This window comes from Syngnathus acus, chromosome 6, assembly GCF_901709675.1.
Source record: "Syngnathus acus chromosome 6, fSynAcu1.2, whole genome shotgun sequence".
In the NCBI taxonomy this organism is placed as follows: Eukaryota; Metazoa; Chordata; class Actinopteri; order Syngnathiformes; family Syngnathidae; genus Syngnathus; species Syngnathus acus.
This window is the reverse complement of record NC_051092.1, coordinates 8,713,179-8,735,614: the sequence shown is the minus strand read 5'-3', so window position 1 is coordinate 8,735,614 and position 22,436 is coordinate 8,713,179. Positions and strand designations below refer to the sequence as shown.

General features: G+C 41.9%; 1 protein-coding gene across 1 annotated transcript in view; it reads left to right on the top strand.

Annotated features, from left to right (window-relative positions):
* The window catches only part of abtb2b (ankyrin repeat and BTB (POZ) domain containing 2b), a 32,044-nt gene extending 10,130 nt beyond the window's left edge, over window positions 1-21,914 (top strand). The window contains exons 2-17 of the mRNA XM_037254673.1: window positions 9,851-10,000; window positions 12,345-12,555; window positions 15,504-15,656; window positions 15,956-16,121; window positions 16,247-16,336; window positions 16,822-16,923; window positions 17,072-17,168; window positions 17,939-18,074; window positions 18,687-18,964; window positions 19,143-19,321; window positions 19,413-19,518; window positions 20,334-20,436; window positions 20,520-20,601; window positions 20,699-20,767; window positions 20,894-21,007; window positions 21,089-21,914. Coding sequence (XP_037110568.1) covers window positions 9,851-10,000; window positions 12,345-12,555; window positions 15,504-15,656; window positions 15,956-16,121; window positions 16,247-16,336; window positions 16,822-16,923; window positions 17,072-17,168; window positions 17,939-18,074; window positions 18,687-18,964; window positions 19,143-19,321; window positions 19,413-19,518; window positions 20,334-20,436; window positions 20,520-20,601; window positions 20,699-20,767; window positions 20,894-21,007; window positions 21,089-21,280 — 2,228 coding nt within the window. The 3' untranslated portion in view covers window positions 21,281-21,914. The remainder of the gene's footprint in view (window positions 1-9,850; window positions 10,001-12,344; window positions 12,556-15,503; window positions 15,657-15,955; window positions 16,122-16,246; window positions 16,337-16,821; window positions 16,924-17,071; window positions 17,169-17,938; window positions 18,075-18,686; window positions 18,965-19,142; window positions 19,322-19,412; window positions 19,519-20,333; window positions 20,437-20,519; window positions 20,602-20,698; window positions 20,768-20,893; window positions 21,008-21,088) is intronic.
* The last annotated feature ends 522 nt before the right edge of the window (window positions 21,915-22,436 follow it).

The following is a 22,436-nucleotide window of genomic DNA, read 5'->3' as shown; positions in this document are numbered from 1 at the left end:
GTGGATAGTCAATGAAGACCAGCAATTTTCAAAGCAAAAGGAAAGATGCGGTTCCATACAAACAAATTTAATTACCCTGCCATACTTAGAGAACGCACAATTTCATAGTCAATGAAAAACCTCTTCAGTGGATTCTTCACCAAAACAGTATCTACTGTATGTAATTTTTTGTAACTATTGTGGAAACACTTTACACAGGAAGAATCTGTTCATTATTTAAAAGATTTTTCTGTAATTTTCCTTAGATAATATTTTGCATCTTGCGTCACAAATACTCTCCATTACGCATTGACATCAGTTAGGAAAAGCGGGATCAAATTTATTTAGACAGTTCTGTCCTTTCCTATGTTTGATAGGAAGCACCTTTTCATCTCTTCTTGGCCTGACGACATAATCCAATAAATGCATAAAAGTCAAGAGATTTGACTTTGGGAAGAGGGTCCAAGTCAGTGGCTGCAGTGTTGTCTACCGTTATCTCGGAGGACTTTGTGCTGATAGTGTGTCCGACAGAAAAGTGCAGAGGAAGTAAGCGAGACAGCAGTTAAAGTAAGCATAGCTAAAGCCGCCCCTCAATGCTTGTACAGCCTTTTCCACTCCCAAGATAGTGGTCAGCAGCATGTTCACGTAAGGCATCCATTAAAATTGATTTTTTTTCCCACCTAGTTGCTTCTTGATGTATGTGTAATCTTTTTTTATTGAGCATGCGTGTTCATTATATTCCAGGTGTTGGACATGACGTGACGTGTACATTCCACATAGTGACACCTGTTCACTGTAAATGACTGACCGTAATCTGCTGTTAATGAGGTGTTGTATCAGGACTACCTTTGTATTGACTCGTTCAGAAGGTGAGAAGAACGTACAAGCTTGACAACTTTCTGCTATTACGCAACCCTAACAACAATTCCATGCTTTGTTCACCATGAGTCGTCAGCTTTTGGGAAGTTCCCCATTGATTTAATCACAGCTTTCAGATGTCCAGCGCAGCTAAGTTAGTGTTGGCAGGGTAAAGAGGGCAGATGTGTCAGGAGTGTACTGTGGTCAGAAGAGAGGGGAGAGGTCACTCTGGAGGCCAAGAATACTAACACCCACCCAACGTGTTAACAAAGACCCCAGACAAGCTGGATGTGTGCTGGCTTGTAGACTATTCACTGGTTTCATACAAACATTAGTTTGATCTGCTTTCAATTGAAATCTTTGCTACGATATAGTAGTGTGCAAACTGGAGCCATTGTGCTGATGCCAACAGAGAGAGCAAGACCAGCCCATACTTGAAAACTTGAGCAGGTATCTTCCTTGTATCTCTATGTAGTTGTGATAACGTTGAAGCTCTCCTGATGTCTGAATAGACTTAGATAGCACTGCGGGTATCCCCCAAACAATACAATGAGATAGAGACACACTAGCAGGCAAAGGAATTTACCTCGTCAATATACTATCAGCATTTTAACAGGCCTTTTTCCAGGATGTAGGTGGACAAGCTCTGTTCCTCAGCCTCAATACAGTGTCTGTTGTTAGTGACAAAGAGAATTGGGGAAACCACTATTCCTGATTATCACAATGCCTGAATTGAAAGTTTGCATCCCCACTCCCTTGCTGAAAGGAACTGACTATAATAGAGACTGTTTCTCTTGTCTTGACCTTGTGAAAACATCCCTCAGCACCATCACTCTGCTCCCTGTCCGCCCTCCTCCTGTTATTTCCTTCTACAATGTGCTGCTGTTTTTTTCTTTGGTCAGAGCATGTCTTGAAATGTCATCATTTCCCGCTGAGGGAACACTAGGGCAAGGTTTAACCATGTGCTCTGTCTCCACAATACTAACGGATGATCTAACAATCAATTGATAACCCAGATTAACATGCTTCGCTTCCCCCTGGATCGTAAATCATCCGTTGTCTCTTCCTGAAGGCCATAGCAGATACCGATGTTGCTCCTTTTAGAAGCAGATACTGTATTATCTACTCCAGCACTCAATTAGTACCTATAAGTGGTTATCATGTGACGTAACAAACAGGCAGCCAAGAATCCTAAAAAGGCAGAGTAAAGTTGTGAACCTGCCTTGAGGTTCTTGGCTCTAGTAGATTTCTTCTCTTGAAGCCTATAATTACACCAACTGGTGATGGGAGCTACAAAGAGAGGTCAGCGGTTTGCTGGCTCGTGCAACTAGGTCATGTCTATTCATGCACAGACATGTGCATTTCCTCCATTTTTTTTGTGTGTTTATGTTGTTTGGGAAATTTTTCTTTCAGTCTTAATATCAAATCAATTGCAGGAGTTGTTGTTCCCATTCTTCTGTTTTCTCTCGAGTTGATCTCGGCACTAATCTTGCTAGACTCTGCCAGGCCTCCAGTGGCCAAGGCTCAGCCATAGACTTCCGGCACAGGGCTGCTGCTGCCTGGAAGGCTCTTACGCAGCTGGGGAAGGCATCATTATCCACAAGCACAGCCCGTTTTTAGATATACACTGTAATCTCTGGGTGCTTGTTGTAAGGACAGCTGCAGGGTCTATTGGAGCAATGACGGAGAACTTTAACAGGTAAGGCTCCTCATGATCGCTCAGTGCTTTTTCTGGAAATCGCTAGACTGTAAAGGCTAAAGGGGCAAATGTTACCCAAGAGAATGGAAGCTACAAAATGGGATAACTTGGAATGCAATTGAATGAAATTTCCAATAGAGTTACATTGCTTCAGCTTGGAAAGTTGACAAGAGCCAGAATAAAAAGAAGTAAATACATAAATAAATAATAAAAATAAATAATGAACAAATTCTGCCCCACTGTGTAGGGTGTGGTGATGACTACAACACATGCTCAGCCATCATCATCACGCCCAGACGGGCAAAGAGTGGAAGAATGAAAACACACTTGTCACTCAATGTGTTGTTTGTACAGGAATCATGTGACCGTGTGCAAGAATAGTCCTTCTCCCCGATCTGCTACACGTACACACACAAAAACGCAGCACTCCTTTAATGGGCATCTTCTGGGTTGCGTGCTTCCTCTGGGTAGGGTAGAGCTTTGTGTTAGTTGTACTAGGTTCATCTTGTTTTTTCCTTTTCAATTACTTCACTGGTTCTTCTATATCAAACAAATTTCTTAGGTTCATTTACCTGACATGTTTCGGTTCTTCCGCCTTCATCAGTACTCTGATGAAGGCGGAAGAACCCGCCGAAACATGTCAGGTAAATGAACCTAAGAAATTTGTTTGATATAGAAGAACCAGTGAAGTAATAGAGCTTTGTGTGTTCAAGTCAAGTCACAAGGCCTCTTTTACTAACAATGCATATGGTGGTTAGTGCAGTCATGTTTACAGTACTGTTCAAAGATCTGTAAACTTTTCCATGTTCTCTCATTCTGAGTTCAATTAAGTGATGTGTGGCCATGATCGATCAGCACTTCCCTCTCAAGCTTTAATTATTTCTGCACAGGATGGGCTTGACAATACACAATGCGGCCTCTCTACGATCTGTATGTCCGTGTGCCAGGGCATGCATTTCTTTGTTTTTGAAAGAGCTTTACTCTCAGCAATTATTTAACCACCGTGGCTTTGGCGAGCACTGTGGGAAATACTGGTCCAAGCAAATTGACTGGGTCTTTCCCCATATTCAGGAAGAAATGCATTAACACAAAAATATACAGAGTTCTCCTCTTTTGAAGGCCAAATGGTTTGGCATTCTGGGCAATTCTTGAAGAGCTAAACAATTCTGGCTTTGGAGTTAAAATAAACATGAAAAGAGAGAGAAAACACACATGGAGATAGGTTGCAGTGAAGGTGTCATCTGCCCTCCTTGACTGTTGCCAAGATACTTTCCCGCTTCTAAAACGATGACTTTTGATTCATAATTTCTATAGCTACCGCATTGTAAACATGCATTTAGGCAGTCAGTACTTTCAGCAAGCAGAGTACATCCGACGGAATGTTTTTGAGAGCCATCTCCTACATGCCAAGTCAGCACGGAAGGCCATCAGGGTCCTCAAGATACATTTTTGCTGGCGGGTACTTCTCTCCTTTGTGCCTTTGTTGTTTCAGTGCTGTCTTCCTTCTCTTTCATTGTGCTTCACAAGCAAGTCCAAACATTCTCATTTCCACAGGAAGCTCAATGAAGATACAGTAATAATTTTACTAGTCTGGCTCCAGCTGAACACTTAAATGTTTTTGCAACCGCTAATAGCCCATTTGTGTGTTTGTATTATTCATAGTACAAATGATGGATAAACAAGTTAACCAGGAGTTTTTTTCCTTAGATGTTGAATGATGAATCAATTAAAGGACAGCTTTCCCTCTATCCGTTTAATTTGTTTCTTCTCTTATTCATTTCGGTGTCACAGGGAAGCTGGGGCCGACTGCCTGGAAGGGGGGTTAATACATGGACGGACTCACAGTCAATAACGGGGCTGACAGACATTTCCCAACACCACTGCAACTTTGCTGTGCTGTTTTAGTACGGATGCTGTGTGAGGCAATTGGGCTTTGTTAACATTTTAGTGCGTGTGATGAGTTTAAGTAATCAACACATGCCTCCATTCTCTCAGTATAGGCTCCCACAAATGTTTTTTTGCTGTGTTCGATGTGACGCTTTTAGGGGCAACATGGGACAAATCTGCTTAGAGCACAGTCCTTTTTAGCAGGCTCCTTTTGTTGCTTGGAAACACCCCCCTTCTGGTTGTGTGTGTGTGTGTTGTATGGATAGGGTATGTGAGAGGGTCAGGGGGTGAGCTCTAAACCAACCCCCTGGGTGTCAGATGGGTGTTGCAGTCTGTTGAATGAGGGGCAGTATACTTATTACATACATACTACACCTCCTATACACAAGCATGTCACTCACTGGCTACTCTCTCCCTGACAAACACACACACTGATGAGAGTTGTACATTGCTGTCAGTAGCCACACTGACACGTCCACATGATTTGTGCATTGGATGACACCTTAGTGGTTAAGTACCTTTTTGTGCCTGAGTATGGGTGGTCCGTTTATTTATAACCACTTTTGTGGCTTTTTACACATTTCACCAGTGGCATTGATTTCCAGATCAATTGTCCTGGGTACCCTGCCCACCCTCTCCAGCTAACCAATGACTTATGTGCTTCCCCTTATATTCTGTGCTTTCTTTATTTCACAGTGCACAATGATTTTAATAACAATGGCATTAGGATGGTAAGTTTGGTCCCATTTGTTATAGCAGCCCAAAAAATAAACACCACTTTTCTACTAGGTACAATTCTGGAGTAAAAGTGATTCCAAATGTTATTTTGAGCAAACAGCAGGCAAAAAAAGAAAATAGGTATTTTAAAAAGGTGAGTCAGAATCCTTACACAGGACCCTTTGGCCCCCACTAACCCCAGTAGTAGTTTCTTTTCCTAATTTGACTCAGTGGGTTCTACGTCATGGTTTTGCTCTCTACAGTGCCCAACATGGAATGTTAATCAGCAGAAAGCTGCTTTACATTTGTAACAATGATTTTGGAAGTTTGAAACATCAAAATCTAAAAGTCTCTGCATCAAAAATGGCTCATTGCTTTTTGGGAACTACTAGCTGAAGACTTGAGTTGGCTATACCTGACTGTAAGGGAGAAAGGATTGGTTGTGATAGATTTTTGTGAACTGGTTTGCCCCGAGTACAGAAATAAACAGCACGAACAACACCTGCCTTACCGCTGCTGAATTTCAAGGAAGCAAGAACAAGAAATAGATGAAAATAGAATCTGATGCAATGAGAGTGCCGTGTTTATGTGTTGATGATCAGGCTGAGAAAGAATGGATCACTGACAGAATGGGAACAATTTGTTCAAACTCAATTTCACAAACAAATTATGCTCTTTGTGCAGTCTACAAAGAGATGAATAAAGCTTGTTCTTGAAAGATAGGCATAAAATGACTGACTCTTGTGGCCAGAAATGTTTATTCTTTAAGTCGTCTTGAAAAAAAAAAGACACACTTACGGTAATTGAATTTTCTTGTCAATTATTTTCTATTTTAATGATATTTGTATTTGTCAAGCTCAGCTCTTGGCAGCATTGTGGATAGATGATATGTAACCATTGGATTATGAGAGTGGGTTTGAATTTGAACATGTATGCCCTTTTGCAACTGCAGTGTGGTTGTAATAGCCACCATCCGTTGTCACAAGAGGAAACCATCCTTCATAACGATGGTGTATTTTTATCCACATTTCTCAGACAATAAACTAGCGAAACCTATAAAACTCTTTAACCCAATGATGGCGCTATGCTGTTTCTTGGTGCTCCATGTGAAGTGGCATCACACATGGAAACAGGGAGTCTTGAATAAGACCAGATAGCCACAGGCACCACAGTTGGCCTGGAATGTAAACTGTATAAAACATGATTAGAGAGAAAAAAGAAGGGGACAGAGAAGTCTGGAAGAAAGAAGTACAAAGTAGGAGCTTGAGGAAGGGATTTGGAAGTCATGTTTAGGATTAGGTTTAGGGTTGCTGAGGAGCTTATATGATATTTTTCAGGACTGTGGGAAAACCAAAGCCAGGCATGGCAAATCCAATCTCATCCTGCATGTGCGCATGCGCATGTGAGCATTTTCAAAACATGCATTTCTTTCACAATAATCAAATTAAGGAACCCCTTATTTTTCAACTTGCTGTTAATTTATAGCAGTCAGTGATCCACAATGTGAGTAGGTGTCCCAACATTTGGACAAGCCTTCTTCTTCACAGCTGAGAAGGTTACTTGTGTTTTGAACTCCAGCTGTGCACAGCCTCTGACCCCATGACCCATGTCACCAGAGGTGTCTGGGTACATTGTGCAGACCCTAAATCATCATTATCATCACTGTAAGCATGGGTGCTTGTACATGACAAGAAGGTGCTTGGCATCCCAATCCAAATTGTAAGGTAATTCAATACATGACTGCTTTTCTGTATCCAGAAAGAGAGCTTTGGTTGTGTGGATGTGCTTACTTTTAAAACGGATGATTATTTTTAGCCCAAACACTAATAGACCACGTAGGCTCCCTAAATGCCCCTCTGTCCCATTTGAAGTCTGTTTAGATAAGGATCATAAGGACCCACCAGGCCAAGCAAACATTTTTTTTTAACCCTACATGGTGAATCCTTCTATTTACAACTGATGAAGCCAAACGAACAGCTCTACTTCACAGTTCCCACATGTAACCACAGATTGAACATACCTCCATTTGTTTACACTAGAAATGTGCCTCCAGTAAACGGTTTATGAGAGGACACACTGATAACATAGTAGTATGGATATAACTGGAAGTGTGTAAAACAGGTGGGTGGAGCCTTTACCGATGGGAAAAGTCAAGCGTGTGTGTTTATGTGTGTATTTTCTCATGCGAAGCACCAAGGATGTCAGGTGATGGTGGGTTCAAAGTCAATCAACTAACATCCTTTGTAAACATTGGACCATTGAGTGATTTTCCATTTGCACAGGAGCAAGCTTAAAGCCTCCTTGTGCTAAATAACTGCTCCATTGGTGCTAGGGGAAGTGACTTTGAAGCCTCCTTTTCCTGGCTCTCTGATCCACCCTCTAGTGAATGAAGAGGCTGTTTGGGTTAGAAAGACAGTTGTGTGTTTGTATACAAACGGACAAAAATATGCACGCAACATTCTTTGGACAAAGCTAACCTTATCTTTTTTTATGATTAATATTCACACAGTCCTTGCACTAGACAAAAGGAATTAGCACACACAAGAATGTACGGTACTTTCTTCAGAGCTGAGCTGAACATACATGAAATTAAATAGCCAAGGTCTGAATGAAAGAAAATAAAATTCACTTTGAAAATGTAGCTGTTAATTTGACAGAACTCCTCAACTTGTGTTGCTTTACACCATTTGGAGTTCAAAGTTTGTCTTGGCAAAACATTTGGCTGAATCAAAACATTGTGTTTTGGCCGTAGTCTGTAAAGTTTGTTAGAGCTGTGAGTGACAGCTTGGCTGAAATACAATGTTTTTCGGAGATACGTAGTTCGATGGCTGGAGAATACCACAAACTTGTGGTCTGTTTGAGCTTTGATTTGTAGCCATGATTCCCACATGGCATTTTGAGGTTGAACCTCAATAATTAAACAATAATAACCGCAGAAGGTTTCCCCTGCATCACCAGTTTCACTGTGTTGTGTGCTATCGTTTTCTGTTTGTTGATACTCATAAAGAGAGTCTCTGCTTGAGTCGTAAACCCCTGTCAGGTCGAGATGACTCTGCTTTAGTGGTAAAACAAGGGTGGGACTGTGGAAACTTTTGAGAATGTGATGGTAGGCCCCCACGCTAGTACTTTATTTTAGTATCCGGGATAATAATTCTTGTATTATGCTATTACAATACAGTGTAAAATCTCAATCAAAAAACTTCCTTGAATATTCTTCGCATTTGCAAGATTAATTAATTAACTTCTCATTGTCTGCTCATGAACATCTTTGCATACTCATGCAGACATCCAAGATCACATTTTACTTCCACCCATTTAAATGAGAGACGATCGCCAATAATTATTTCTGTCTTAATGCTAAGTCATCTTGATCGATAAATACATAACATATAAACATAAATAAAGTGAAGTGGTGTCTGTGTTGCATCAGCATTAATCTAATTGAATCAGTCTGGAACTGAAAGCACAGACAGTTAAAAAAGCATTTTAGAAGGGTAGAGGCTATAGAAACATGTGCTTGTTGTTTAACTGCAAAAAATAAAACATTTCAGTAACAAATAAGAAGTACAAACATTCACAGTATTTGGAGTTTTGTGCACAGAAGTTTTTTTGTATGGCCTTGACTGTAGTAAGAGCACTTTACGAGAGACAGGCTTTCCCTTTGTTTTGGAATGGGGAGTCAGCACATATACGTATGTGTTGGATTGTGCATGGAAAGTGCGAGAAAGAGGCACACACACACACACGCACACAGAGCTGAAGTAACACGTCTGTGGGAGACCTCATTCCAATAGTCAGCATTACTCCCACAGGATTAAATTCAGACTTAACACCATCTGCTGTATCAGATCGGCAACATTTTGTTTTTTATCCATCCTTTGCGATTGGCTGTAAAGTCTAAATTTGCCAATCCTGTTAACAAGGTCATTGATTGGCTACACAAAATGAGATATAATAGCCGCAGTGTTTGCCAGGTTTGCATTTACCTGTGGTGGGCTGACAAATGAAGTTTGGTCGCTGCTTATAGATTTTAATGCCGTTGTGCCTGATTTAGCAATTTTTGTACCGTTTTAAATCACTTCATAGGGAAAGCTGCCATTAGTATAATTTAATACAGATACTTTTTAGGTTGGTAGTCCATACTCCACAAAGTACGTTTTAAAAAAATGCATAAGCTTACATTGCGTACAGTTCCTTTGCTGGGGAGAGGATAAGAGCATCTTAAGTGTTTGATATGAGAAGGTAATCCCCTAATAAGACAAACCCTTATTTCAGCATATCCATATAGCCTAGTATTATAATTAATTTTGTCTTGTTCCACTTCCATCAATGCTATGTATAAACTCCTGAGAACCAGTTCTTTCCCACCATCGGCTCACAGTATTAAATGTTCAAGGATTTGGAAGTATTACGATTTGATCTGTGTCTAAAGGTCATTGTTGTGATTAATAACATGTTTGAAACCTATATTGTCTTTTAAAAAGAAACTGCACATTCCTTTGCATATATTAGTTGACTTTGTGCGGCTCTTAAAGTTAACAAAAAGTTTGAATGAGTGTGCTAAGATGCTGGTCGGTTTGTTTCCTTTAGTGCCTCAGTAAATACCAATAACAGTTGTTCTTTTGGGAAGATGCTAAGATTTGATTGTTTTTCTCAAAATTATATACATACCCATCATGAATTTCTTTCCTTCTTCTTTTGTTTGCGTAGGTGTTTTGTCACTGCCGGCCCATTTCAGTCCCTACACAGAGAATCATCAAACCTCTGTTGACAGCAGGGAAGATGCCTATGCCCAACTGGAGCTCAGAACGCTGGAACAGTCACTGCTTGCTACCTGTGTGGGCAGCATCTCGGAACTCAGTAAGTCATGTCTACTTAACACACTGAACTTCTTAGAAGCTAAACGTAGGTAGACCTGTTATTGCAAAGAGGTACAAATGTGACCTGCTATTTTATGTGTCTTAAATACTGAAAATGATGAAGGGCTGAACTCAAGAAAGCCAGGAAGTCTTTAATCAGAAAGATAATACAATCAACTTTGTCTTCTTTCGGTGTACATTGCAATCCACTCACCATGTGTCAGATTTATTTTAGTGGCATGTCTATTGTGTATATTTATGTTATAGTGCATACATTTGCTGTTTATTGCATTACTTTGACATGTGGTCTGCTAAAACTGATGCCATGTGACAGTGAATGAAAGTGGACTCGAAGTTCTCATCAAAGTGTCATCAGAAACTGGGTTGATGGAATGGTGGGGACAGATTGTGCACATACTTGGGAGAATTAATGTTTTGGTCTAGGGTAAAAAAAATGGAAAGGTTGTTGTGAAAGGAAGAGAGCAATCGGGTCATAGAGATCAGCGTTGGTGCAAGTGCAGGTTAGGTTTCCCCACCCAAACAAGGTAACACTTTGCCAATTGTTCCTCAAGCACAAGGCCACGTTCATACGCCATCATCGTTAGCTGGACATTAAGAAAGTCTACACACGCTTTGCAACACACAGTCTTTCTCCCACTTTCTCAGTGGGCTCTTTGTGCCACACCACTCTGAGCAGGGCTGGCATGCTTCACACCCTTTCGTGCCCACATACACAAACAGGCACACACACAGGCAATGTGTTCACTGATACCTGTGTACACAACCAACATGCATGGGGGGCTTGCCACTGTAATCGGAGCCTGAGGAGACCATCCAGACACAGGAGTATCTGTATTAGACTGCACAGTCCTCTTGGATCTTTACAGTGGGTCCAGTCGGCCAGCCGTTAAAAAAGCACACTTAAACAAGACGGACTCTCGATGACAGGATTCCGGATTTAAACATCAATCCATACATTAACTGAACCGCTTATGTTTGAACATTATGCCTAAAAAATAAGATATTTTGAAAACACTATAGTTCTACTAGTGAGTACTACACACACCAATTATGTTCCAACACGTATAATGAATTTAGAAAAACAAAAATCACAGAAGTCAGTTGACAGGGTCTTTAAAGTAAAAAAAAATCTCAGACCAAGTCCAGAATGCACTTTTTGTAATTATGTCGGGGGGGCTTGATAGATTTTCTAAATCTACTGTTGAACACTTTATATTATTTTATCCCCCAGTAACCCCACAGACGTCTAGAAAGAATCTAAAAAGTAATCTAAGAATGAAATACACCATTCTGTATGCATTTGACCTTTGACAGCTAGTTTAGGCCCCTGGGCACAAAAGAGGCTGTAAAGCTCTCCATCTTGGGTATAATTCTGAAGAAACCTCCTGGGTCAAATGCTGTTAGTGGTTAACACAAAGGAGGCCCTTCAGCTTGAAGTGTGGGCTGTTTAAGAAGGGCTAACCCTATCTAACCCAAACCCTTTAATGTGCCCATAACAACCACCAAAACCCCCACCCTGCTCATACTAATCCGGTTAGAAATTAGCCCTGCGGTAATCATACTAAATGAGCGCTATATTATACCAAGTTCAAATTGGCCTATTTTATTCACCCTTGTTCTCTCCCCCCCCCAGCAGCCCCCTCCTCATCGCCTTCCTTTGATGGCTGATAGTCTAGCCGCTGCTCTTTTCATCTGATATGCATGCAAAAGCTCTCCAGGATAACAGCATCTCAAGCCTCTAAATTAAGACCTTTGCAGTTGTGGTTGCTTGTATAAAGTTACACCCGAGTGGATAACTCGCTTTTATTGCCGAGACTGCCAACTCGATGCACACTTCAAGTATGAGCTCATTAAAACACTGTTTACCATTTCAGTTGTTTTGAGCGATACTATTTCACGTTCATTTTGTCAGTGATCCAGAAGTAATTTACAGTAATTACAGTATAAAGGGAATGCAGTGGTTCTATGCTATCATGTCGGAGTGGATAAACACTTTGTTGGTGCTGCTTATCTGTCACAGTATTGATAAAAGATAAGCGGCAATTTATCCTTGCCGCCTGGCTGTGCTTACCGCTAATGACGCCACTAAAGACAGATACCGCTAAAGGCAAAGTGTGGTGAGAGAGTAATAAGGGCAAGAATGTTAAATGTACGTAAGTGGTTAAGGAAAAGGGGAATGCCCGTTAGATTGGAAACCCACAAGGTTTACTCATACATCAAGTATCTGCTCCTGCCATGTCTGTTCGTATAGATGCTGAACAATGACACTGGAGACAGTAAATGCAAATCATGTCATGTCAACATGCCAATTTTGTCTTTTCCAGGTGACTTGGTATCTCGTGCAATGCACCACATGCAGCGTCTGAGCTCAGTGCGTCCGGGGCTCAGTCCAGCTCGCCATTCACGCCCACAGCAGTGTGTGTCCTGGTCGCCTGACGCCCTCCACACCATCTACTACTTCCTGCGCTGCCCGCAAATGGAGTCCATGGAGAATCCTAATTTAGATCCCCCGCGTATGGCACTAAGCAAAGAGAGGTGAACGCTTTAGTTTGTTAACAAAGTTAGCTCGCAGACAAAATGTATTTCAGACTCTTTTGTTATATTAAGGGCCTCGAATTATGATGGGTTTATTTGGGCTCACATGAATTATTTTAAGCACAGTTAACCTCTGCCAAAAGAAACGATATTCAAACACATGAAGTGTCATTTAGCTGAAGAATATTCTGTATCACTCCTTTATCAACCCTTGTGTGAAGTTTACATTTTAACAAGTGTTCTCAGGGTCAATAACAGGTAAGAAAGAGCATCCAGTGTTAATGTTGATGTTATAGGTTATCTTGTAGGTCAAATTAGGCCAAAAATTCAGTTTGATATAGCTGCGATGATTGTTGTTTGCAGCATTATTGCATTAATCCTGAGAGGTTATTTTTTGTGCTATTGTTTTGTAGTTGTAACTTAAACTAGGAAAGTGTGGCTATGTAACATGTCAATCAGTTAAAGTAACTGTACTACTTATAATTGAGAGTGCATTATACAATTATTTACACATGTAGGCATCCAGTACAGCTGTGTGACACACTTCCAAAGTAACTAAAACCATCTCTCACGTGTAAACGCTGCCAAACTGAGTCCTATTTTGACATTTGGGAGTGATGTATTTTACTGAGGATGTGCCAAATATGGGATCACCCATGTTAAGTTTTTGTGTTTAAATCAGCTATCACGCTGCCCAGAAAACCAGCTGGCTCCCAGACATGCAAATACTGATGAGCAAACGCAGTTAGAGAGCAGAGGCACCTCATTTCTGCATCAAGGAAAACAGTCACAAATAAACACTCTTGCTTCTCCTAACAAGTCTTGAAGCATTTTTAATGTTAGGCGATGTATCATTGCTATATATCAGATACTATTACACTCCGTCTATGGTGTTCTTCTAAGAGTAATCATACACCAGATCAGTGTGTAAACTTGACCATTTACAGCCCACGATGTGGCCTGCATGGAGAATTTGGTTCAAACGTAGACTTTAGTGCACTCGGGTCCTTTAAGCCAGTACCGCCTGATGAGTCAAGTATCTGAAGTTTTCCAACATAGCTGAGGAAAATTCCTCGCCGAGTGTCAATTTATAGCTTACCAGGTTGTAGTGAAGAAGGCGCCAAGACTCAGAGCTAATATTTCTGTGTAAACAAGTGGGTGAAAGTTAGTCTATCCTGCTGTTCTCAGTATGTAGCCTGAGCACATTGGGTCAGTCAAGCTCACCTTCAGGGCTATCTGGTTTCACTGTTAACAGGCATCCAGACTTTAATGTTGCAACGACTTTGGATGAAGCTGGGTTTTGCGTTTCAGTCTGTGGGGCACAACCTAGACCTGAGGTCAGATTTGACTTGCAAAATACTAAAGGTTGAGGCAGAGATAGAGATGATTACCGGTACAGGTTTCATGGTTTGGCTTTGCATCAGTCATCAATAAGGGACAACATTAGCAAACTCGGATGCCCTGTGGCCATCAGGAAGACAGACAGTTGTGCGCAAGTGTGCAAATGGTCAACATGTGTTGAGAGGATTCCATTAAAAGTGCTTTGACGTTGATTCTGGGGTGCTCTGCAACTTTTCCCCAGAAAACATGGCTTTCTTATCACTCTACACCAGCGACACTATAAGCAAAATTACCACCCACCCCTGTTTCTTAATATAGAAATACCACACCTGCCTTCGAGCCATTTCCCCAGCACTCAGACAATCCCTGCAGGCTCCCAACACCCCCTTCAACCATCCATCTCATACTTATCCTACTCCTGCCACTTGTCTGGTCGTTAACATTACAGCCTGGACGAGCTTTAAATAGCTAAATGAAAGACATTTAAGCCACTAAATGCACCATGTAGGGAAAGTGTATTATTCTCTCCTTTACTTAACAGAAATGGCCTTTAGCAATAGATTGTCACTAAAGACATGCCATCAATGTTTTGAGAATTTTGGACTGCATAAAAACACTTTATATTACATATTATAAATAGGCAATATAAATGAGAATAAAATCACTGAAACTATCCAATGGTAGTAATGACATTACTATGGAATAGTTCTGTGTTTGCTATGGCATCTACACAGCAGTGACACATGATGTAATAAAGTTCCCATGCTTTTTATCTCCACCTTTCTTCATTATATGCATTGGGACTCTTCGCGTCTCCCCTAAAGAATGTTGAAGTTGTTAAGAATAACATCCCAGCAGGGGTAATGTAGCTTAGGGAGTCATGATAACGTTGTTCAAACAATGATTACATTCTCTGTGACTGCTTAGCTGAACAAAAGCAAATAAGAATGACCCTCCTTGTGATGGCCATTGTTTAAATAGACACTAGAAGAGGAAAAGGGAATACAGAGCAGAAGGAACTGATAAAAAAGATAACAAGACAAGACATGGTCAGTACCTAACGCTATTAGAGCAAGAAGTGTGATGGGAAATGGGGAGAGAAAGAGGGCAGCGGTGATAAAGCCAATCAAATGGTTTGAATGGCCGCATGTCTAGTGTGTATTCTTCTACTTCTCTGTGATCAAAGCTATTTTCTTCAGCTTTATATCCTTTTTGTCTCTCAGATCTATTCTTATCTATTCTTTGAGTTCTTTTTTTCGTTGCAGTTGATTCTATTTTCTTTAACCTTGGTGTCTGGTACAGTCATGTGTTTGAATCATCTTAAAAGTCGCATGATAAATGCATGACTATGAGTGTCTGTATGGGAGGAAACACAAGCTGTAAAAGGCGTGTCAAGGTTCAGGAAATAGCTGCCAGACACACATACGTCATGTTTGACGACGCTTTACGAGTTTCTTCGAAATATGTCTGAATCATAATAAGTGAGCAAACCCTTCTCCATCACTGTGTCTGATGAAAACCAGTTTGTGAGCAAAGTTGTCAGTATTAACATTGCGTCACACTTCAAAAGCCCTGATAGGTAATTGTTGATCTGTTTTGCTTTACAGGCCCTTCCTATTGCTGCCGCCTCTGATGGAGTGGATCAGAGTGGCCATAGTTCATGCTGAACATCGTAGAAGTCTGCTGGTGGACTCTGATGATGTCAGACAGACTGCCAGGTTGCTTCTTCCTGGACTGGACTGTGAACCCAGACAACTTAAGTACGTGTCAATTTGTGCCCGGTCATATAATGTCACACAACAATATTGCTACCAATGTTGTACTTCCTACTAATGCACTACTTTTTAACATTGAAACAAATAAATCCAAAATAGTATCCTTACAATAAGCATGTATGTTAAAATCTTACACAATATTGCCTCAAGACAAACAAAAAATGTCTCGCATCTCTAATTTAGTGCAGTACATCCAAGTATGTGACTAACTACGTTACATTCTGCATTCCTGCCCGCCTGCTCAGCTGACAAATTGTCTCTTTTTTTTTTTGTCTTCTCGCCAGGCCCGAGTGCTGCTTCAGCTCCTTCAAGCGTTTGGATTCAAAGGCAGCCACAGACAAGTTCCACCTCGACCTGGGCTTCCGGATGCTCAACTGCGGTCGCACGGATCTTATCGGTCAAGCCATTGAGCTGCTGGGGCCTGATGGAGTCAACAGCATGGATGACCAGGTTCTGAGCAGCCTTCTTTTCTTGTTCTTTTGAGAGAGAGCAGCAACATACGTACAGAGATGTGTCAAGAGACGTTTGTCATTATCTGTTTGGTTCTTTTCTTGTCCACTCTCTCCACCTCTCAGGGAATGACCCCTCTGATGTATGCCTGTGCCGCCGGAGATGAGGCCCTTGTTCAGATGCTGATTGATGCTGGCGCCAACCTTGATGTGGCGGTAAGAGTTCTTACTGAATTCCTGAACCTTATGTAGTGTTTGGATACAGAACACAACACATTCAAACTGTTAAACTCCACACAAAACTAAGAGCTGAGTAGAGGCTAGGTCCCGGTTAATTGCAGGCCACATCAACAGCCAGTCACATTCAAATGATCATCCTACACCATTTTCAGTCTTTGATGAACCTACTGCGAATGTTTTCAGATTGTGCGGGAAAACTGGAAGACACAGTCAAGCACGGGCAGAAGGAACAAAATCTTAACAGACAGGCACAAGGCGAGATTTACAGTGCTGCGCGGCAGACGTGCTAACCACACGCTCTACCATGCCATAGAAAACAAATCATATAAAATAACAGCAATGGCAACACTAACGCGGCACTTCATTTTTAATGACTTGGCATAGACAGCCAGAATGTTATGTGGTTCTCATAACTTGTCGTCTATTTTCATGATCTTAGTGTGTAACTCTTGATTTGACAGGTTCCGCCGTGCTCCCCAAAGCACCCATCTGTGCATCCTGACAGCCGTCATTGGGCAGCGCTCACCTTTGCCGTGCTGCACGGGCACATCTCGGTCGTGCAGGTAAGAAAAAAACACTCACATTCTCACGGCCTGGACATCCTGAGTTTGATCGATAGCCTTTCAAAAGTGCATTGACAAATCTGAGTTCTGCAGTCAGTCCATAAATGTCAGACATCGTTTAATAGAAAAAAATATGTTTTGTTTGCAGCTACTGCTGGATGCTGGTGCAAGTGTGGAGGGAGCAGCAGTTCGTAATGGACAGGAGAACACGGCGGACACACCACTGCAGCTGGCTTCAGCAGCAGGTGGCCACAAACACATACACTGCAAAAGCCAAAACTGTCATTAGACTCCTCGCTGTTTCAAATTGGTGGTCATCAACTCAACCGTGTTTATATGGGTGACCAAATGAGTGCCAATGTGCTCTCATAAACAACTCACCATTTGATCATCAAAGCAAGGACGAGCACACTATTGAGTTGTGAATGTAAAACTGGACAAAGAAAATCAAAGGCTAAATGGAGGCTTAGCGAGGCAGAGGAGTGCTGCCTGCGACTGTTTGCAAGCTTGAGGGCAACATTCCTCGTAGAAGCACACAAGGACTGCAGGAGAGGACAGGCACTCTCTGCATAACCACACTGACAGCGTGTGAAGAGGCCAATATGACTGTATTTGCTGCTATAAAAACCACAACATGGTGACTCCTATGACCAGAATGAATTTGAATACAGTTCCAAAATGTTGCGTTTACAAATTATGTTCAGTGGTCATGCCGTTTTGGCCCAGTTGGTGTAACAGGGTTCCCACAGATGCTTGCAATTCTTAAAATGTTGCCTTGCCATGTTTTTCAATTCGCTACCAACTGAACCTGAGTGATCGTGTAACAGAATTTTCTAAATCTCATAATACAATCTCTTTAATTTTGATGAAGCACATGGTCCTGTATACAGTATATAGTCAGAAGATTCCACTACTTTACGAGTTTCAACAACAAACAATATATTTACACGTTTGTTTTGTTCACTGCGCATAGCTGCTAGGTCAGGATATTAACTTGCAACGACTTTGCGTCCAGGCAACTATGAGATGGTGACCTTGCTGCTGGCGCGAGGTGCTGACCCATTGTCAAAGGCCCATGATGGAAACGCTCTGACGTCTTCCCTCCACGAAAACATGAACTGCTTCAGTCACGCTGCAGCGCATGGCCACAGGTACTCCATTCTCCCTCTGAAATGGCAACAAGGCTTGAGAATTGATTACTAACAAAAAAATAATTAAATAAGTATAAACACCGATAACACACCATCAAAAAATTTTCGGGTCTTGTCTTGTAAATCCTTTAATTTCGACTTCAGTGGAAAGTGGAGTAGAAGGACTCGATTTAAAAAAAAAAAAAACTAATAACAAATTGGCTGCATTGTAAGAGACTACTTTTTAATCATATTCCAAATTAGAGGTGCAACAATTAATTGATAAGTAATTGATTGTCAAATTCATCAATTATTTTTGATAGCATCCAACTTATCTCATGGCTACTTTTGGTTTGTAGAATGAACAGCCTTCTGCTTTTACTATCCATTTGTCTGTGAGAACCATCTGGTCGCATAAATCTCTGCACCTGCTCTCTCAGAGAACGTGTGAACACAATATAGACTCAACACGTCACATTCCACAATGAGCGAGACAAGTGGGAGGCCGCAGGGTCACAGATGGATGCGCTGCGACATGAGCGCCTATAAATCTCTCCGCGCTTTGTCCTGGGTGTTCTCGCCTCTCTCCTCCTTGTAACTCTAACACCGGCTTCCTTTCCTTTGTCACGTCAGGAACGTGCTGAGAAAGCTCTTGACTCAGCCTCAGAAGGTTCAAGAGGACGTCCTGTCTCTGGAGGAGATACTGGCTGAGGGAGTGGAGGGGGAAGAAGCGGTAATCTGCCCTTTCCTCCCTCTTTCCACCCTCCCCAACTCCTCCTCTGGCCCCGGGGCAGTACCGGAGGGAGGCTTAGCCAGACTTTGCAAGGCTCGGATGAAGGCGTTGCAGGAGGCCAGCTACTACAGCGCCGAACATGGATACCTAGATGTCACTATGGAGCTGCGAGCACTGGGTAGTTAACACATGCCCACTGTACTGTGTGTGTGCGTGTATTACCTCTGCATTTGTCACAACTATAGTTCCCTATCATAATTTCCCATAAATCCCTATCGAATAGAAAATGTCCATATTAAAAAAATTCCCGGAATTTTGCAAGCCTTAATGCCAGCCCGTCTTGTGGCTCTTACTAGGCGTTCAGTGGAAGCTTCATGTGTGGCTCGAGTCCCTGCGGTGCGCCCAGCAGCAGTCCAGGGTGGGTGTCACGTTGTCCCTCCTCAGGGAGTTCACTTCCATCAGAGAGGAAGATTACTGTGAGGAGCTGCTCACTGTGGGCCTGCCCCTCATGTTCAACATCCTGCGCATGACCAAGGTAGGTCGCAATCTTAACCCCCCCCCACACACACACACACACACACATTAAAAACAGAAGCACACCATCATCTGTTAATGTTTCTTTACAGAGTGATGCCATCATCCAGCAGTTGTCACATATTTTTAGCCACTGTTTTGGCCCAGCTCCTCTTCCAGCTATCCCCGAGATGAAGGCAACTCTTTCTGCACAGTTGGGTATGAGCTTGGCTGTTCTTCTTTTATAAAGTGATTGTGAAGTGTATTTTAACTGCTCAGCTTTCTTCACTTGAAAAGAAGGGCTTGACCCGAAGATGTGGTTTCACTCAGTTTGATTCATCAGATGAAAAACTAGTAGTCCGTGGGTTATTTTGCCTTTCCCTGTGCGTCGTCACTGGCAGTGTCTCTGATCTTCGTATCGCTTTAGTCCTTGGTGTGCGGACATTTTGATGAGGAATTGTCTGTCACTGATTATCTTGCAAACGGACACCTTTGTGTGTGTGAACTGGGAAGGGACGGGGGAGATGTGCGTGTTCCAGTTCCTACACATTTCCTTTCTGTGGCTCCCCGTGAGAGTGATTGGACAGGGTTCAATATTTTATCACAATGGTTACAATTATATAATTTAGACTCCATCGAACATGAAATGTGTTTTACAGTTAATGCAAACTATCTAAATGCGTCTCATGTCTATTCAACAAAACGAAGAAGCATTGCCACAACTGGAAAGGAAGCCAGGCCTTCATTTGGAAAAAATCTAATTTAAGATTTTACAAATGCAACTCTTTTGAGGCATGCAGCTTAGGCAGTCAAGAGGAAAAACCCTAAAGTAACACAGAAAAGCAGGAGAACCAAATGCACACAATAGTAGCAATACAAAATGATGGATTTTCTCAGGCTGTGTCTGCAGTCTGTCACGAAGTATTACACACGACTCTCTGATCTGATCAAATTGATGTTGTTCTATTTCGCTTTGAATTCTTTGATGCAGGTTGTCACCACTTTGTTCAAAAAGTTGCAATGCTTCCCTCCAGATCCTCACTTCCTGAATAACCGGGAGATGTCAGATGTAACTTTCTTGGTGGAAGGCAAACCCTTCTACGGCCACAGAGTCCTGCTCATCACAGCCTCTGACAAGTAAGTGCATTTGTGTCTGTGTCCTTAGTCAACATTTTTTTGCCTGCAGATGTTTTAAAAAGATGATTTTCTCTCTCATCTAGATTCAAATCTCTGCTGGCGTCCTCTGGTTCCGATGCCAACAAGAAGATTGAGATCAGTGATGTCAGATATAATGTTTTCCAGGTAAGTTCAAATCTAAAATTACCTACAAAAACATTGTCTATCAAATTAATGGAGCACGACCTATCTAACATAATAAATTTCTTTGACATGTATGCAGATGATGATGTCATACCTGTACTGTGGAGGAACAGAGTCACTTAAAACAAAGATGCCTGATTTGTTGGAGGTGAGAATCATTTTAGAATCCTAAAACTTCAGCTTAATTAACATCAGGCCTTGTCCTTTAAATATTTCAGTCCCTGACCTTTTTGGGTCAACTTGATTGAAAAGGTATGTGCCTTGTTTCTTTCAGCTGTTGTCAACCGCTTGTGCATTCCAGCTGGGGGCGCTGCAAAGACATTGCGAGCGCATCTGTTCTCAGCACATCAACCTGGATAACGCAGTTAATATCTACAAGACTGCCAAGGTAATGCACGCACTCACTTGCTGTATTATGTTTTATGTAAGGCATAAACACATATGATCGTTTCCTGATGTCTTGTCTCAGGCTCACGGCTCAGTGGAGCTGAGCTTGTTCTGCGAAGGCTACTTCCTGCAGCAGATGCCTGCGCTGATGGAGCGAGAGACTTTCAGATGTCTTCTTCTGGGATGCCGGCAAGGCAGCGAATCACCCCTGGAGGAGCTCGAGGGCACTCTGGCCCGTCGGTTACGCTCGCTACATGTCACGTCCAGGGTGTGATGGCACCAGGACAACATGCAACATAGACATTGTTTACCCTTGGCAACACACGTGTGACACAGAATATCTGCAGTGACTGATTAAGTATGCTAAGCACACCACCTGGGTGTATTTGTGGTGTACAGAATGTTTGTAAAAGGGCTCAGGAAGCTTCTGGTCAAAAAGAAACTGACGGGAGAAACGCAAGTGGAATTGTTAGCCACTGCTGCCCTCTAGTGTGGAAAACAGTGAAAAAAAACAACTGCCTTGGAGCCAGTGGCTCTCCCACTGAAGCACTCGAGGCCATGCTGGATTTGTGGCCTTGCTCATTTTAACTACCCAATCATGCTAAATGTATTAAGGTTAGTAACATGCGCTTTTGTTTTCAGTCCCCATACTAAATCACCACATAAGCCACACTTTCTGGTTTCTATTTAATGATAAAAAACTTTGAGAGTATTTAACAGGGTCTTTCCTTTTATTCCTTTTTTTTTAATGAAAATTATGCTTGTATATTGTTTTTACTGTTTGAGGTACACTCTTAACAGTCACTTGAGCTAATGCTGAGGCTGAATACTTTGTAGCAACAGAATCATAATACGAGATTTGAAAAATGTTGTTTGACTATATTAATAAATATACATTGGTCTACACTGGTGTGCCGTGAGAGATGTTCAGCTGTGCCGTGGGAATTGTCCAACATTAAATACCGAGCGCATTGTAAACAGGATCGCCAAACCACAGGTCAGTTAGCGCAAGGCCTGGTCAGCCACTTGCTAATCGTGCATGCGTGGCAAATCGGAGAATCTTGAGATTTCATGTTGTGGCATCGGCACATACTCAGTTTATGTGTGTGTTGCTGTTAGTGTTGGCTCGTGAGTGAACGATTCGTTCAAAAGAATGATTTTTTTCAGTGAACGAGAGGTTTTTTTCAGTTCATATGACTTCAACCAGTAGGTGCCGGTAATGCGCATTGAAGCTGGTGCCACCTCGCCGTAAATCAAAACGAAGAAGAAAATGACGTAACTTCCCGTTTACGAACGAGTCGTGAATTGCATTTCCCGTTCACCAACTGAACGGATCTGTGAGTGAACGAGTCAGTGAGTGAGTGATTTGCATTTCCAGTCACAGATCAACCAGCCAATCAGGAGGTGGGGGTGAGGGCGGGTGTGGCACT